The 16,835-nt window shown below is 44.0% G+C and overlaps 1 protein-coding gene across 3 annotated transcripts in view; it reads right to left on the reverse strand.

Moving 5' to 3' along the window:
- The window catches only part of LOC132830576 (bridge-like lipid transfer protein family member 2), a 71,989-nt gene that overhangs the window by 43,932 nt on the left and 11,222 nt on the right, over window positions 1–16,835 (reverse strand). For all 3 annotated transcript variants that reach the window (XM_060848401.1, XM_060848400.1, XM_060848402.1), the window contains 5 exons: window positions 12,437–12,557; window positions 11,674–11,786; window positions 8,809–8,876; window positions 8,252–8,379; window positions 2,697–2,815 (listed from right to left, as the gene is read on the reverse strand). In XM_060848401.1, coding sequence (XP_060704384.1) covers window positions 2,697–2,815; window positions 8,252–8,379; window positions 8,809–8,876; window positions 11,674–11,786; window positions 12,437–12,557 — 549 coding nt within the window. The remainder of the gene's footprint in view (window positions 1–2,696; window positions 2,816–8,251; window positions 8,380–8,808; window positions 8,877–11,673; window positions 11,787–12,436; window positions 12,558–16,835) is intronic.

Consider the following 16,835-nt stretch of genomic DNA (forward strand, 5'->3'; position numbering starts at 1 on the left):
AAACTGTGACAAATTAGGCTCTCAGGGACTGCGTTTCTAATTAATCTCAACTGCATTCAGAATCTTACAGGGCAGAATGAGGCCATTCAGTCCATCACACCCAAACTGGCTCTTTTGAAAGAGCTATCTAATTAACCTGATACCTCTCCTGGGTCCACCCCCAGAGCCCTGCCAATGTTTTGGCTGGTCAAGTATTTATTCAATTCTCTTGAAAAAGATGAATCTGTTCCATTGCCCTTTCAGGTCACACACTCCAGATCACAGCATGTCACAATGGGGAAAGTATTCTCCTTTATGTCTCTGAATCTTCTGCCAGTTACTTTAAAGCTCTGGTCACCCACCCTCCTGTCAGTAAAAACATTTTCTTCTGACAAACTCTACTTACATACCTTCTACAATTCAGCAGCTCTTCAATTATATCCTAATAATTAGATATTCAATTTAATTACTTTATTTTGTTTAGTCTTTCTTAGAATAGATGGAGGACAAAACATTTTATCATCACAGGATCATGTGTTATCCTTGCTTAGTGATTCACCCTCTCACCTCTGTGTTAGGAGGTTGTAGGTTTGAGTCCTTGTCAGATTCTTGAGCACAAAATCCAGGTTGACAGTCTCCATGCAGTACTGTTGGAGGTTCAGTACTGAGGGAATACAGCACCATTAGAGGGTCAGCAGAGGGAATGCTGAATTGTCAAAGGATCATTATTGAAGGGAGCGCCGCACTGTCAGAGGGTCAGTGCTGAGGGAGTGTCGCACTGTCGAAGGATCAATGCTGAGGGAGTGCCACATTGTCGAAGGGTCAGTGCTGAGAGACTGCCGCACTGTCGGAGGGTCAGCGCTGAGTGAGTGCTGTACTACTGAAGAACCAGCAAGGGAATTGCTGATTATCAGTCCTGAGGGTACCTGCACTATATTGAGGGTATGGACAGAGGCAGCACTGCACTGTCCCAGTCAATAATGACAGAATACTTTATTGTCATAGGATCTGTTTTGAGGGAGTGCACTACTCAAGAAAAGTACATACTGAAAGTGTGCTTCATATTGGAGGGTCCGCACTGAGGGAACATCACACTGTTCTGACTTTAATTTTACATTTGGGGTTTGATTTCAACAGTGAAGATTTCAAAATAATTTGTCCCTTTGTTCATTTTCTTTCCAGTTCCCACCCTACAGTATGCACGAGGCTGATGTCTAAGTTCGACATGTCCTGGCATCCAGTGCTTTATGACAGCAACTTGCCATTACAGCTTTGCCCTTCTCTCTTTGAGGGGAATATTTGTCTGCTAGAACCTTAACCACCACTGGCAGCACCAAAACAACACAACACTCAAAGGATTTGAAAAAAAGGAAGAAGTGGGAATAAAGAGACAAGGAAACAGCAGGGGAAAAAAACAACCAAGACCAAGTGAAACAGGAAAAAACAAAAAGAGAAAATAAAGCAAATAAAAAAGAAAAATAGAGCAGAAAGGTGGAAGAGAATGAAAGACAGATCGAGCAATAAACAACCAGAGGAGAGGAAAACACACAGGAGGAATAACAAGTAAAAATGGAGAGAGAGATGCCGAGTGAGGTAGAATAAGTCAGCAGGGAAGAAAGAGGAGGAAAGGAATGATATAGCAGAAAAAGAGGGAAAGGAATCACAAATGGGTGCACAAAGCGAAAGAGACAGAAAGGCAGTAGATGGGCAGAGAGGAAATAAAACATCAATCAGGAACTGAGCAAGAAATGGGGCACAAAAATGGAGACAAACAGAAGAAAGTATCAGAGACAAGGCAGTAAAGAAACATAAAGAGACACAACCTGCAATGTCTGAGGTAACATATCAAGAAACTTTCATCAGTGTATGTTTTATGGAAAATTTTCTGTTGTTATGAATCCTGTCATGTTACAGCTGGTGAAAGTGTATAATTACGGTGTGACAGTTTACATAAGCAGCAGCCATTATATATAAGGACATGACAGTTCATTGCAAAACAGGGATCAATGTATGACTTAAAAGATGGACTGATTATTCATTTACTTAGCATAATTCAACCACTTCCCATTCCCAAATACAGCTTCACCGAAATGGTACAATAGTAACATGTTTGTTTCTAGGTTGCTAATCCAATAGCCTGGACTAATGCCCTGGAAATACAAGTTCTAGTCCCACTAATGACAGTGGGAGGAATTTCATTTCTGCTTATAAATTAATCTGGAATTTAAAAACAGAACTCATCTGAGTAATGATCACCACAAAAACTACTAGATTTTTGGGTTTACTGTTGTCTTTTAACACAGCAAGTAGTTGACTCTTAACTGCTGTCTGAAATGCCCCAGCAAGCCGCTCGGTTGTACCAAACTGCTACACTTGCAGTGATTCAAGGAGGCAGCTCAAAACCACCTTCTCAAGGGCAGTGAAGGTGAGCAATAAATATTAGCCTTGGCAGCAACACCCACCGCTGGGTGGGTGACAGGAATTTAAAAAGTCCTGTCAAAGAGACTCTAACCTGGAAGCAATACCTCTCCTTGAGCTCTAAGCAACACAGGAGATCCAGTCATCATACAAGGCTCAGGGATATTCATGAATAAACATTTCTCCATCTGACTGATGTGATACAAAGAAGCAGGATTAGAAAGGGGGTAAGGGAGTATAAGGAAAATGGGTAACGTAGCAGAGGTTAAGTGAGAGCAGGCTTCAAGAAGTGTTCTTACCTGCAATGACAGAGTCGAAGCCCAGTGCAAAGGCAGGTGCATCAGGAAACTGGAGAGAGCTGCTGACATTCGACAATGAATAAGTGATGCTGATGGGCATTCTCAGTAAAGGAAATTGCCTGATTAAACACAGAGTAAAACTGCAGTAAAGCTAGAGTCATAGGGGAGCATCATTCACAAAGCAATGATCAGCGACATCTATTCAACTGGGTCTGGGGGAATGGTTATCCATTATCCAGTCAGAAAAACAAAGGTATTGAGGAAGAAGGGTTACCGACTGGCCATGAGAGGATATTAACTTACTGTCAGTAGAGCTAGTCAGTGCCATGGGATGTTGCACTCAGAGGAGTGACTGAGCTTCTTCAATTTGTGCACAGGATGTGAACATCACTGACTGGATGACTACTAATTGTCCATTAGATAGGTGCAAACTTCTGCATTGTGACAATTCTGTGATAATATTCCCAGCTGCCCTGGAGAAGGTGATGGTGAATTAACTTCTGAAATGCTGCAGCCCATGGGATATTTAGAGATATCTACAATTCTGTAAAGGAGGGAGTTTCAGGACTTCGATCAACAACACTGTAGGAATGGTGACATATTTCTGAGAAAGCTTAGTGTGGTTCTTGGAAGGAAACTTGTTAAGTGGTGGGTTCCCATACTCCTGCTGCCCTATCCTTCTAAGTGGTATAGGTTGCAGCTTTGGAAAGTGCTGTCAGACCAGCCTAAGTCGGTTGCTGCAGTGTGTCTTGTAGATGGTACACACTGTGTCACAGTACATTGATGGTGAAGAGTGAATGTTGGCATTGATGGATGGGATACCAATCAAGCAGACTGATTTATCCTGGATGATGTCATCTTTCTGACTGTTGACAGAGCTGCACTTATCCAGGTTAGTGTTCCATCACAGTTATGCAGCGTAGTTGGTGGACTAGTATTAGGCAGTCAGGAGGCTGGTTACCACCACACAGTTCCCAGCTCTTGTAGACACAGTATTTATATGGCTGGTCCAGTTCAACTTCTGGTCAGTGTTAATCCCCAAGAGTGTGATCGTTTGGGATTCAGCGATAATAAGGCCAGTGAAACTTAAGGGCTGATAGTTTGATTTTCTCTTGCTGGAGATGATCATTGTGTGGCACAAATGTTATTTGCAACTTATCAGGCCAAATCTAGACTTGTCCAAGTCTTGCTACATAAGGACATGATATGTGCTGAATATTGTGCAACCTTCAGCCAACATGTCCACTTCTGAACTTATGATGGTGGAAATGTCTTTGATGAATCAACTGAAGGTGTTGAGCCCTATAATACTACTCCGAGGAACCTGTGTCATTATGGCCTTTGGACTGAGAAATTTGACCCCTAACAACTGCAACCATCTTACTTCGTGCTAGCTATGACTCCACTTGCAGAGAGTTTCCACTTAATTTTCATGGACTCCACTTCTGTTGGGATCCATATGTATTCACAAGTTGCCTTGATGCCAAGTGCACTCACCCTCATTTCCCATCTGGAGCTCCGCTCTTCTGTGCATTTTTGGATAAAGCCTGTATTGGCATTAAAAGCTGAGAGGAACTGGAACTGAACAGCTGTGAGTAGGTTATTGCAAATGCTTGCTAGCATTTTTGACGACACTTTCCACCACTGTGCTGATAAATGACAGTCAACTGATCAGACAGTAACTGGCCATAGTTTGGGATGAGGTCTGTATAGACCATACCTCAGCAATAGAACATAGAAAAGTATAGGACAGAACAGGCCCTTCGGCCCCCAATGTTATGCCAAGGATTAATCCTAATGTAAAATAAAATAACCTAACCTACACACCCCTCACTCACTGCTATCCATGTGCATGTCCAGCAGTTGCTGAAATGTCCCCAATGACTCTGCTTCCACCTCCACAACTGGCAACGCATTCCACGCATTCACAACTCTCTGCGTAAAGAACCTACCTCTGACATCTCCTCTATATCTTTCTCATAACAGCTTAAAACTATGACCCCTTGTACCAGTCAATCCTGCCCTGGGGAAAAGTCTCTGGCTGTTGACTTTCATTACCTCGATCAGGTCTCCTCTCATCCAACTTCTCTCCAGAGAGAAAAGTCCGAGTTTATTCAACCTTTCTTCATAAGGCAAGCCCTCCAGTCCAGGCAGCATCCTGGTAAACCTTCTTTACACCCTCTCCAAAGTCTCTGTATCTTTCCTATAGCAGGGCGACCAGAACTGGATACAATATTCCAAGTGTGGTCTCACTAGGGACTTGTAGAGCTGCAGCAAAACCTCGCGGCTCTTAAACTCAATCCCTCTACTAATGAAAGCCAAACACCATATGCTTTCTTAACAACCCTATCCACTTGGGTGGCAACTTTGAGGCATTCGAGTTTGACCTTCCAAAATGCATCATTTCGCATTTATCCAGGTTGAACTCCTTCTGCCATTTCTCAGCCCAGTTCTGCATTCTGTCTATGTCGTGCTGCAGCTTGCAATAGCCCTCGATTCTATCAACGGGACCTCCAACCTGTGTGACATCTGCAAATTTACTAACCCACCCCTCAACGTCCTCATCCAAGTCACTTATAAAAACTACAAAGAGCAGAAGCCCAAGAACATAGTCCCTGCGGGACACGATTCAACACTGTCCTCCAGGCAGAGTACTTTCTATCTACAACCACACTCTGCCTTCCGTCAGCCAGCCAATTCTGGATCCAGATAGCCAAATCTCCCTGTGTCCCTTACCTCCTGACTTTATGAATGAGCCTACCATGGGGAACCTTACCAAATGTCTTGCGAAGTCCATATACGTCACATCCACTGCTCCACCTTCATTGACTTGTCTCGTCACCTCCTCAACAAGCTCAATAAGATTCATGAGGCATGACCTGCCCCTCACAAAACCTTGCTGACTGCCTTTAATCATGCTATGCTTTCCCAAATAGTCATAAATCCTATCCCTCAGAATTCTTTCCAAAATCTTGCTAACCACAGATGTAAGACTGACCAGTCTGGAATTGCCAGGGATTTCCCTATCACCCAACTTGAAAAGAGGAACAACATTCACCTCCTTCCAATCCTCCGGTACGACTCCCGTGGAGAGTGAGGAGGCAAAGATCTTCGCCAGTGGCTTTGCAACCTCCTTTCTCCCTTCCTAGCGCAATCTAGAATAAATCTGGTCTGGCCCTGGAGACTTATCAATCTTAGTGTTTGCCAAAATTTCCAGCACATCAACTTCGTCAATCTTGATCTGTTCTAGCCTGTATCCCAGCTCCTCAAAGTTCTCATTTACAACAAGGTTCCTTTCCTTAGTGAAAAATGAAGCAAAAAACTCATTTAGGACCTCCCCTTTCTGCTCAGACTCCACACACAAGTTTTCTCCGCTATCCCTGATCGGCCCTACCTTCTCCCTGATCATTCGCTTATTCCTCACGTATGAGTAAAATGCCTTTGGGTTCTCCCTAATCCTTCTTGCCAAGCCTTTTTCGTGCCCCCTCCTGGCTTTTCTCAGTGCATTTCTGAGCTCCTTTCTAGCAAGCCTGTAATCCTCTAAAGCTGATCTAGATACTTGCTTCCTCCACCTTACATAAGCTGCCTTCTTCCTTTTGACAAGAAGCTCCTCTGTTCTCATCATCCAAGTTTCCTTAACCTTACCCCTTCTTACCTGTCTCAGAGGAACAAATTTGTGCATCACTCGCAACAACTGCACCTTAAATAGTCTCCACATGTCTGCTGTGACCTCTCTGTGGAACAATTGCTCCCAGTCTATACTTCCCAACTCCTGTCTGATAGCGTCATAATTTCCTTTTTCCCAATTAAATATCTTCCCTTGGTAAATGCTCCTTTCCCTCTCCAAGGATATGGTAAATGTGAGGCAGTTGTGGTCACTGTCACCAAAGTATTCTCCCACCGTGGGATCTGTCACCTGTCCTGGCTCATTGCCGAGCACCAATATTTCACATTGTTGAGTAAATGCCATTGTTACAGCTGTAGGCACACAGCAGCTTGGACAGGGGTGCAGTTGGTTCTGGAGCACAAATCTTCAGTATATCTGGAATGCTGTCAGTGCCTACAGCCTTTACAATATCCAGTGCCTTTGGCCATTTCTTGACATCATGTGGAATGGGCTGAAAATGTGTTGCTGGAAAAGCGCAGCAGGTCAGACAGCATCCAAGGAACAGGAGATTCGACGTTTCGGGCATAAGCCCTTCATGGACTGAGCTGGTTAAAAACTGGTATCTGTAAAGCTGGGGGGACTCCTGAGGAGACGAAGAAAAATTTTTGAAATATTTGTTCATGGAATGTGGGTGTCACTGGCTCAGCCAATATTTATTGCCCACACTTATTGCTCTTGAACTGAGTGACTTGTATGGGCCATTTCAGAAGGCAGTTAAGAGTCAACTAGATTGCTGAGAGTCTGGAGTCATGTTTTGGCCAGACCAGGCAAGAACACCAAATTTTCACCCTATAGGACAATTTTTTCAATAAATAGCATTATCCACTTTTCATTGAAAATTGTTGCAAATGCTTCTATCATACCTCTGGCACTGAAGAGCTGGGCTTGCCTAGTATTGAGTATGGGATATTTGTGGTGCCATCTGCAAGTGAATTGTTTAACGAGCGAGTCAGTTGGCTAAGTTGGCTGGATAATTAGTTCGTAATGTAGAGTGATGCCAACAGCATGAGGTTAATGCCTGCACTGTGTGAGGTCACCAGCAAGGTCCCACCTTCTTGACTGCACCAGTCATCTCTCGCTGACAAGAGAACGGTCCTTTGGTCTTCTCGGGCGATGGCGACTTTAACTTTTCAATGTTTAAATGTCTACCATCATTCATAACTGCACATGGTCAAACCGTAGAGCTTGGATCTATTCCATTGTTTGTGGAACTGTTTAGCTTTATCACTTGCTGCTTATGCTGTTTCTTACGCAATAATCCTATTGTGTAACTTCACCAGGTCGACACCTCATTTTCAGATATACCGGGTGCTGCTCCTGGCATACCCTCCTGCACTCTCCAGTGAATGAGGACTGATCCCTATCTTGATGGTAATAGTGGAGTAGGGAGTACACCAGGCCATGAGGTTACAGATCAGGTGAGCAGTGGGATGTGGGCAGAGGGGGCTGGGTGATTTGTAGGTGATAATCAGCAGGATGCTTCCTGGACAAAGTTGATCCGATGATGTGAAGACTTCAGAGTCTGGAGTCAAATGTTGGTGACTCCCAGTGCAACTCCCTCCCGACACAGTTTCATGGTCACCCGTCAGATTGACTTTTAATTCCAGATTTTTAAACTGAATTCAGATTGCACCATCTGCCATTGTGAAATTCAAACCATGTCTCCATAGAATTAATCTGGGTCTTTGAATTACTTGTCCAGTAACAATAGCACTATGTCACTGTGTCACTGTGTCCCCGATAGCTATGAAGGAGCTGGATTAACATCAGTGGAGGCACAGTCAGTAACAAAATCCATGGGGGAAAGGGAGGCGGACAGAGTTCCTGAGTGGTAGTGTTATTAAGGATAAAAATTCAGAAGCATCTAGTGCGAGAGGTGGACACAAACCTTTTAGTTGTAACTTGGGCATCTGTAGATTTTTCTGACAGGGCCAACCAGTGCGAGAACTCAGAATGTCGGTAGTGCAGGGTGCAGGTATGGATAGTGATGGAAGCAGAAATATCAATGCCTGTGATCTGAAAAACACAGGAAACATCTTCAGGTTTATGGCTCATTAAACAACTTACACCCACCTACTCAGTGAGTTGCTGAGATTGGAGAAGCACAGTCTGAAAGGGCATGGAAACAGATCCAACAGTAACTTAGAAAAGGGAATTGGCATCATACCAAATGAAACAAACACCCCTGCTCACTAGGGAACAGAATTCCAAAGACCAACAACCCTCACAGAAGACATGGATCTGCATATCTCCTTAAATGGCTCAGTGGCAAATTTGGTTTGATAGGGCCTCCTTCAAGAAAAAGAGTGCTATATAAATGCAAGTTGTTGAAGCTGGTATCAATTTCAGGCAGATTCAGCACATGTTGAGGGTGGAAATGCAGGAGCCTGTCAATTCTGCCTGTGGCACGAGGCTACCCGATGTCACCATCAAAATCCCACTCACCTGCAAAGAGCTGCTGAGCTGGCTCAGGCTTAGTATCCGCTGGCGGCTCTGGGACAACAGCAGTCCATCTAAGGGCAGAGAGAGAGAGAGGGGGGGGGGAGAGAGGGAGAGAGAGAGAGAGAGAGAGAGAGAGAGAGAGAGAGAGAGAGAGAGAGAGAGAGAGAAAGGGGGGGGGGGGAAGAGAGAGAGAGAGCGAGAGAGAGGGAGATCAAGAGAGGGAGAGAGAGGGAGATGGAGGAGACAGAGAGAGAGACAGAGAGGGAGACAGAGAGGGAGAGAGAGACACAGAGGGAGAGAGAGACACAGAGGGAGAGAGAGACACAGAGGGAGAGAGAGAGAGAGACAGAGAGACAGAGGGAGAGAGAGAGAGACAGAGGGAGAGAGAGAGAGACAGAGGGAGAGAGAGAGAGACAGAGGGAGAGAGAGACAGAGGGAGAGAGAGAGAGAGACAGAGGGAGAGAGAGAGAGAGACAGAGGGAGAGAGAGAGAGAGACAGAGGGAGAGAGAGAGCGAGACAGAGGGAGAGAGAGAGAGAGAGAAAGAAAGTGAGAGCGAGAGAAAGTGATAGAGATTGAGAGAACAAGTCAATAAATAGCTGACAATGAGCCAAAAAAGGTCTGCTCTTTTAAATCAGAGGTTCTCCATTTTTATTAGATCATTTCCAAATAGATTAGTAAGCACTGACTCCATCCCATCTGTAAGCAATCCATTAGGAAGCATAATGACATGTCCATCTTTATGGCAAGATGATTCAAGAATCTGAAACTTACAACAGGAGTAGGGAAGCCTTGCTTCAATTATATCAGAGACTGGAGTATTGTGTACAGTTTTGTTTTTTCAAATCTCGAGAAATGTATATTATTGCCACTTAAAACTGCAATGAAGGTCTATCAGACTTGTTCTCCAGTTGGACAGACTGTCCTTTGATAAGACATTGGGCAGACAGGGCCTGTACTCATTGGAATGAGAGGCTATCCCATTGAAACCTACAAACATCTAAAGGGATACTCCGGGTAGATGCTGGCAAGATGTTGTCTGGTTGGGAATGCAGACCCACGGGGCAAAATTTAAAAATCAGGGGGATGTAAATTTTACTGTAGAGATGAAGAGAAATATTTTTACTCAGAGGGTGGTGAATCTTTGGAGATCTCTATCCCAGAGGACTGTGGAAACTCCATCTTTGAATATACTGAAGGTGGAGTTTGATAGGCAAAAGTGAGAACTGCAGATGCTGGAAACCAGAGTTTAGCTCAGAGTGGTGCTGGAAAAGCACAGCAGCTCAGGCAGCATCCGAGGAACAGGGAAATCAACATTTCGGACAAAAGCCCTTCATCAGGAATTGAGCAGGAAGCCTTCAGGGTGGAGAGATAAATGGGGGAGGTGAGGCTGGGGAGAAGGTAGCATCGAGTACAATAAGTGAATGGGGGTGGGGATAGAGGAGATAGGTCAAAGGGGAGGGTGGAGCAGATGACCTGTCCTACCTGCCAATCTTCCTTCCCACCAATCTGCTCCACACCCCCCCCACAGACCTATCACCTCTATCCCCACCCCCATTCACCTGTTGTACTCTTTGCTACCTTCTCCCCAGCCCCAACGCCCCTCTTCCATTTATCTCTCAAACCTGGAGGCTTCCTGCCTTCATTCCTTATGAAGGGCTTTTGCCTGAAATGTCGATTTTCCTGCTCCTTGGATGCTGCCTGACCTGAAGTTTGATTGATGTCCGGTTATCAGTGGTGTAAAGGGTTATGAGGACAGTATAGGTTTAAAGGGTTAGAAGTGTCCAATCAGTCATGATCTGTATTAAATGGGACAGCAAGGTCAACAGGCTGAATGGCCTACTCCTGTTCTAAATTAAATTTGACATGAAATTTATAATATTCTATAATACCCATCATAAGCTGGTGCTGATGAGAAGAAAGTTTCAATATTTTAAGGACACATGTCAACGTATTCCCAAACTATTTCCTGGAGTCACTCACATTTTTATGCCCTGACTTCATATGACCTCAGGGTAAAAATTGTGTGTGTGTGTGTGTGTGTGTGTGTGTGTGTGTGTGTGTGTGTGTGTGTGTGTGTGTGTGTGTGTGTGTGTGTGTGTTGGGGGGGGTCATTGAGCATGGTTGGAATGCGAGCAGTTGGACCTGGGATACTTGATGCAAAGGCAAGGCTTCACCAATTAAACACAAGCAACTTCCTATACACAGGTTTATTTCGCAGCCGCAACGGGAAGGGACTCTTGTGGCATAGTGTTGGTGTTCCTACCTCTGGTCCAGAAGGCCCGTGTCCAAGCCCCACCTGTCCAGAGGTGTTGTAACATCTCTGAACTGATTGATTAAAAATATCTGCAGCATCAATTGAAGCCCGAGACAGCAACCATTAGGCCACACACACCAACAAAATAACCTACAATCATTTAAAGGGACCTCACAACTGTTAGCTTTCCATTCCATGTGGAGGTTTCGCCCCACGGCATGGGAGGCTCCAAAACAGGTGTTTATTTGTAGATATCAATAAGTCAAGTTCATATTTCCCCCTTCCTCTCGCTGAGACAACCAATATATTGAGCACTGTATGCCAACTCCCACCAGGGCTACCTCTCATTCACCTCCATTGGGATTAGGTCACTTGGGACAAAACATGGGTACTGTACCAGGCATGCCAATTGGTGCCATGTAATCTGACAAAATACAGCTTCTCTGGTGGTCCTCAACTCCTAATCTTTTCATAAATGTTAAGTAAATCACATTGCCTTTGGTGAGGCAGTGAAACAATAACAAAATACAAACGGTCAATAGAAACTTGGAGAACTGCAATAGAAACTGAACAAAATTAAACTGAACTGTCATCTCCAGAAGTCACCCTCACCTTCTAGGCTTAGCTGGATTTTTATGGGTGGCAGGATAAGATGTGGCATTATCCGATAAAAGTCTTCAGGCTCATAGTGAAAATGAAACATCTTCAAATTCCAGTGCAGGTGCCTGAGAAAAAAACAAGATAGCAGCAGATTAGATCCCGCAGCATTAAGGAGGATGAGCACACAGCCAACAGACATGGCAGAGACAAGGAGGTCCCCTAGACTCTGGGATTATCCATGTCAATAATAACAAGTGTGAGCGCACATCAGCTGTGCCTCTGTGGCAAGCACTGTCCTCTCTGAAACTATAGTTTCGAGACCCCACTCTACTGACAAAAGGATTTAATCTAAGCTAATATTCCTAATGCAGTACCTAAGGGAGTGCTGCATGATTGAAGGTGCATCTTCCAAATGACATAGTTATACAGCACAGAAACAGACCCTTCGGTCCATCTTGTCCATGCCAAGACCTCAAATGCCCCACGAGGGGGTGTAAATTATCCCATGACAGCATTGGAAAAGGATTGGGAAATCTCCCTGGTGTTCTGGTCAATATTTATCCATGAATCAACATCCAAATGATCTAAAAATGTTCACATTACTGTTTGTGCGATCTTGGTATGTACAATTTGGCTGCTACGTTTCTTGCATTATAAAAGTGACGACACTGTGAATCAGCAGTGAAATGCCTTTGTGATGTCCCAATATTGTGAAAGACCCTATAGAATAACAAGGTCTTTCCATGCTTCTACTCTGATCAGTAAGTGTCTGTACCTTTGTTGACTATTCAAAGACAGCGTGATGCTAGAGTCCTCCATGTCCAGGGATATGTCTTGTGGTAAGTAGTCCATGAATGTGGGTCTCACAGTTTTGACACCAGTTGTTTCACCATCATCTGTTACAGTCGTTGATAGAGGGACAAGAGGTGGATGGAATTAGGTTCTTCATGAATATGTCACAGTGCATTTCAATGTAAACTTCAAAGGAAAAGTTAGGCAGAATTCTAATACTGGATCATTCACATGCAAATCTCTCACTCATTTTATACAGTATTGTTTAGACAACGATTACAAGGGTCATTTGGCCCCTTGGGTCTGCTGTGGTGTTCAATAAAAATGGCTCAACTCCACTTTCTTCATAACCCTTGATTAACTTGTAGATCATAAATATATCTAACTTGGCCTTGAATTATATTCTATTAGTCTTCAATGCTGTCTGGGGAAGAAAATTCCACAAACTAATTAGCCTCTACGAATTAAAACTCTTCTTCATCTCTGCTGGAAATGGTGGTCTTTTGTCTTGAACTCGCTCCCCTCATTCCTGGCTCTATCTACAGTCACAGAGTATTACAGCACAGAAAGAGGTCCTTCAGCCACTGTTCTGTCCACCTGACCAGGGTGAATATATTGTCCTGTAGTCCAAGGCTTTCGTCCTCATTATTTACCACACCTCTAATTACTGTGTCATCTGTAAACTTACTGACCAAACTTCACACATTCATCTCCAGATCACAAATGTACATAACAAACAGCCAGAAATCCAGCACTGAACCCTGCAGTGTGCCACTGGGTACGTTTCCAGTCACAAAACAACCTTCAACAAATTCCCTCCACCTTCTGCTATTAAGTCAATTTTGGTTCCAATTTGCCAAATTGCCCTGGATCCCATAAGCTCTTAGCTTCTTGACCAGTCTCTGACCCCACACCTTGATAAAAATCTTACTTAAATCCATATAGACTATACCCACTACACACACTTGTTCAAAAAAATTAATCAAGTTTTTAGACATAATTTCCTCCAACAAAGCTATGCTGATTTGCCTCGACTAATCCTTGTCTTGCCAAATGAAAACTAATTCTGTCCCTCTGAATGGTTTCCAAAGTTTCCCAACCCTTGATGTTAGACTCACTGGCCTCTTGCTTTCTGGTTTATCCTGAATGTGCTTCTTGAATATTGGTACCCCATTAGCTGTCTTCCAATCTTTTGGCTCCTCTCTTATGGAAAAAAAGAGGATTATAATAAAATCCCTACAGCGTGGAAACAGGCTCTTCAGCCCAACAAGTCCACACTAACCCTCCAAACAGTAACCCATCCAGACCCATTCCCCTATCATATATTTACCCCTGAATAATGCACCTACCCTACACATGCCTGAACACTATGGGCAATTTTTTAGCATGGCCAATTCACCTGACCTGTACATCCTTGGATGTGAGAATTAATGACAGAGTCCCTGCAATCTTGCCTCTCACAGCATCCCAGGATACATCTCACCTGATCCTGCGGATTTATGCAATTTTAAAGCCCACGTTAACTTCCAGTACCCTCTCTCTCTGTGTTAATTTGTTCAACAGTTGCCATCCCTGATTTCTGTACCTGCATGGTCTTTCTCAGTGAAGACAGATACCAAATACTCATTTGAAACCACACCCATTCATCTGATTATCTCCACATTCAGATTGCCACTTTGGTTCCTAATGGGCCCTATGTATCCCTCTGGTTGTCTTCAATCCTCTACATACTTATATAAATGCAATTGGATTTTCCTCTATTTTACCCACTAGTGTTTTCTCATGTCCCCTTTTCACTCTCTCAATTTCATTTTCAAGTAACCCACTGCATCTTTTAACCTCCTCTCGGGCTTACGTTGCCTTTAATCCGCAGGATATGCCATAGGCTTCCCTTTTATCTTGATCTGACCTTGTACATTCTCCCACATCCAATGTTCCCTGGACTTGCTGGAGTCCTTTTTATGTTCATCTTGCACTCTGGACAATCAAGTAAATCCATTTTTGTATCTGCTCCAGTGCCTTTATTCCTTTGTTATTCATGGATACCTGCTCTGTGTGCTGCATCCACATAAGGACCAACTAGAGTTCTTAATAAGTTTATTAGCACTTCTCTGCCTTCGGATTCTATTCCTCTCAGAATGAATCCCAGTACTTTGTTGCGGTTTTTAAATCTTAGTCTTCATGCCATCACTACTTTTGATGATTTATGCATCTTGATCAACATCATTGCTTCTGTCTCAATCACTATGTTGAGGAGTAAATTCCTCAGCCTCAAGACCTTGTGCATGAAGATGCCAAACGGGCCCACGGAGCTCCTTCCAGGCAGTTAAATCTCTATGACTTTTATATTTATCTGACCCTTTGTCCTAAATCACTTCTTGTTTTATCTTGAAATCCTTAGTCGGTCGAATCTCAGATGGTGATGAAACAGACTACAGATGGCAGGTGGAAGGCCTGGAAAAATGATGCACTGAGAACAACCGAGCTCTCAATGCCGGTAAAACCAAGGAACTCAGTATTAACTTTCGGCGGGATGTTACTCATGCCCCCCTACACATTAACAGCACAGAGGTGGAATGAGTGGAGAGTGTCAAACTCCTGGGGTGGTCATCAACAACAAGCTTTCTTGGACTCTTCATGTGGACGCACTGGTTACAAAGGCCCAACAATGTCCCTTCTTCCTCAGGCTGCTGAGGGAATTTGGCATAACAGCGAATACCCTTGACAACTTTTATAGGTGCGCCATCGAGAGCATTCTGTCTGGATGTATCACTACCTGGTATGGCAACTGTACCATTCAAGATCAGAGACGGTTACAGAGAGTGGGGAACTCGGCCCGGACAATCACAAAGGCCAACCTCCCATCTATAGAATCCATCTACCAGGCCCGCTGTCAAGGAAAGGCCGCCCAGCATTCTCAAAGATCCATCCCACCCTGGCAATGTTTTTCTACAACCTCTGCCATCAGGGAGAAGGTACAGAAACCTGAACACTCACACCAGCCGGTTTCGCAACAGTTTCTATCCTACTATTGTTAGAATACTGAATGGACTCAAATTCTTAACATTCACCTGTACCTGTGATTTTGTTTTTGCCCCTATTTACCTATTACTTACTTATCTATGCTATTTAACTCTGTGATCTGCCGGTGTTGCTTGCAAAGCTCTTCACTGTGCCTCGGTACACGTGTCAATAAAGTCAATTCAATTCAATTCAAATCGTGGCTCCTCTATCCAGTTTCATATTATCCATGCTCTGACAGAATGTTACAACACAGAGAGGCCCATTCAGTCTATCATGCCTGTGACAGCATCCAACTGTCCCCTCAGTCCTCCTAATGTTTTTCTCTTAAGAAGATGTAGTGTATTCCCAAACAGTTTAATGAGGCAGTCATGTTTACATTTCAGCTTAATAAGACATCCGAACTACTGATTCCACTCACAGAATCACAGACTGGTTCAGCAGATTAATAGGCTGTTCTGTCCACAGAGACTGTTAGCTCTTTTCAAGAACAATCCATTTCATCTCATTCCTGGCTCTTTCCGAGTATCCCTGTCATCTCCTTTTCCTCTTTCAAATATTTATGCAATTTGCTTTTGTAGGTCATTCCCAATCTGGTTCTACTTTTCTGTCGGGCAGACCATTCCAATCCCTCAGCACTTGTTGTGTTAAAAAGAGTGATCCTCATTTCACCTCTGGACCTTCTGTCAATCACCCTCAAACTCTCATTACCAACTCCACTGCTACATATCTCCTTATCTCCTCCACTTAAACCTTCATAGTATTTCAGCGGTTCAGTGAAACCAAAGTCATATAGTCAGAGAGTTGTAGAACACAGAAACAGATCCTTTTGTCTAATGTGCCCATGCTCACCAGATATCCTAAATTAATTAGATTACTTACAGTGTGGAAACAGGCCCTTCGGCCCAACAAGTCCACACTGACCCGCCAAAGCGTAACCCACCTATACCCCTACATTTACCCCTTACCTAACACTACGGGCAATTTAGCACGGCCAATTCACCTGACCCGCACATCTTTGGAATGTGGGAGGAAACCGGAGCACCCGGAGGAAACCCACGCAGACACGGGGAGAACGTGCAAACTCCACACAGTCAGTCGCCTGAGGCAGGAACTGAACCTGGGTCTCTGGCGCTGTGAGGCAGCAGTGCTAAACACTGTGCCACCGTGCCGCCCATAATCTAATCCCACTTGCCAGCACGTGGCCCATATCCCTCCAAACCCTTCCTATTCATATACCCATCCATATGTCTTTTAAATGTTCTAATTGTACCAGCCTCCACCACTTCCTCTGGCAGCTCATTCCATACACGCATCACCCTCTGCGTGAAAAAGTTGCCCCTCAGGTCCCTTTTAAATCT

This window comes from Hemiscyllium ocellatum, chromosome 31, assembly GCF_020745735.1.
Source record: "Hemiscyllium ocellatum isolate sHemOce1 chromosome 31, sHemOce1.pat.X.cur, whole genome shotgun sequence".
In the NCBI taxonomy this organism is placed as follows: domain Eukaryota; kingdom Metazoa; phylum Chordata; class Chondrichthyes; order Orectolobiformes; family Hemiscylliidae; genus Hemiscyllium; species Hemiscyllium ocellatum.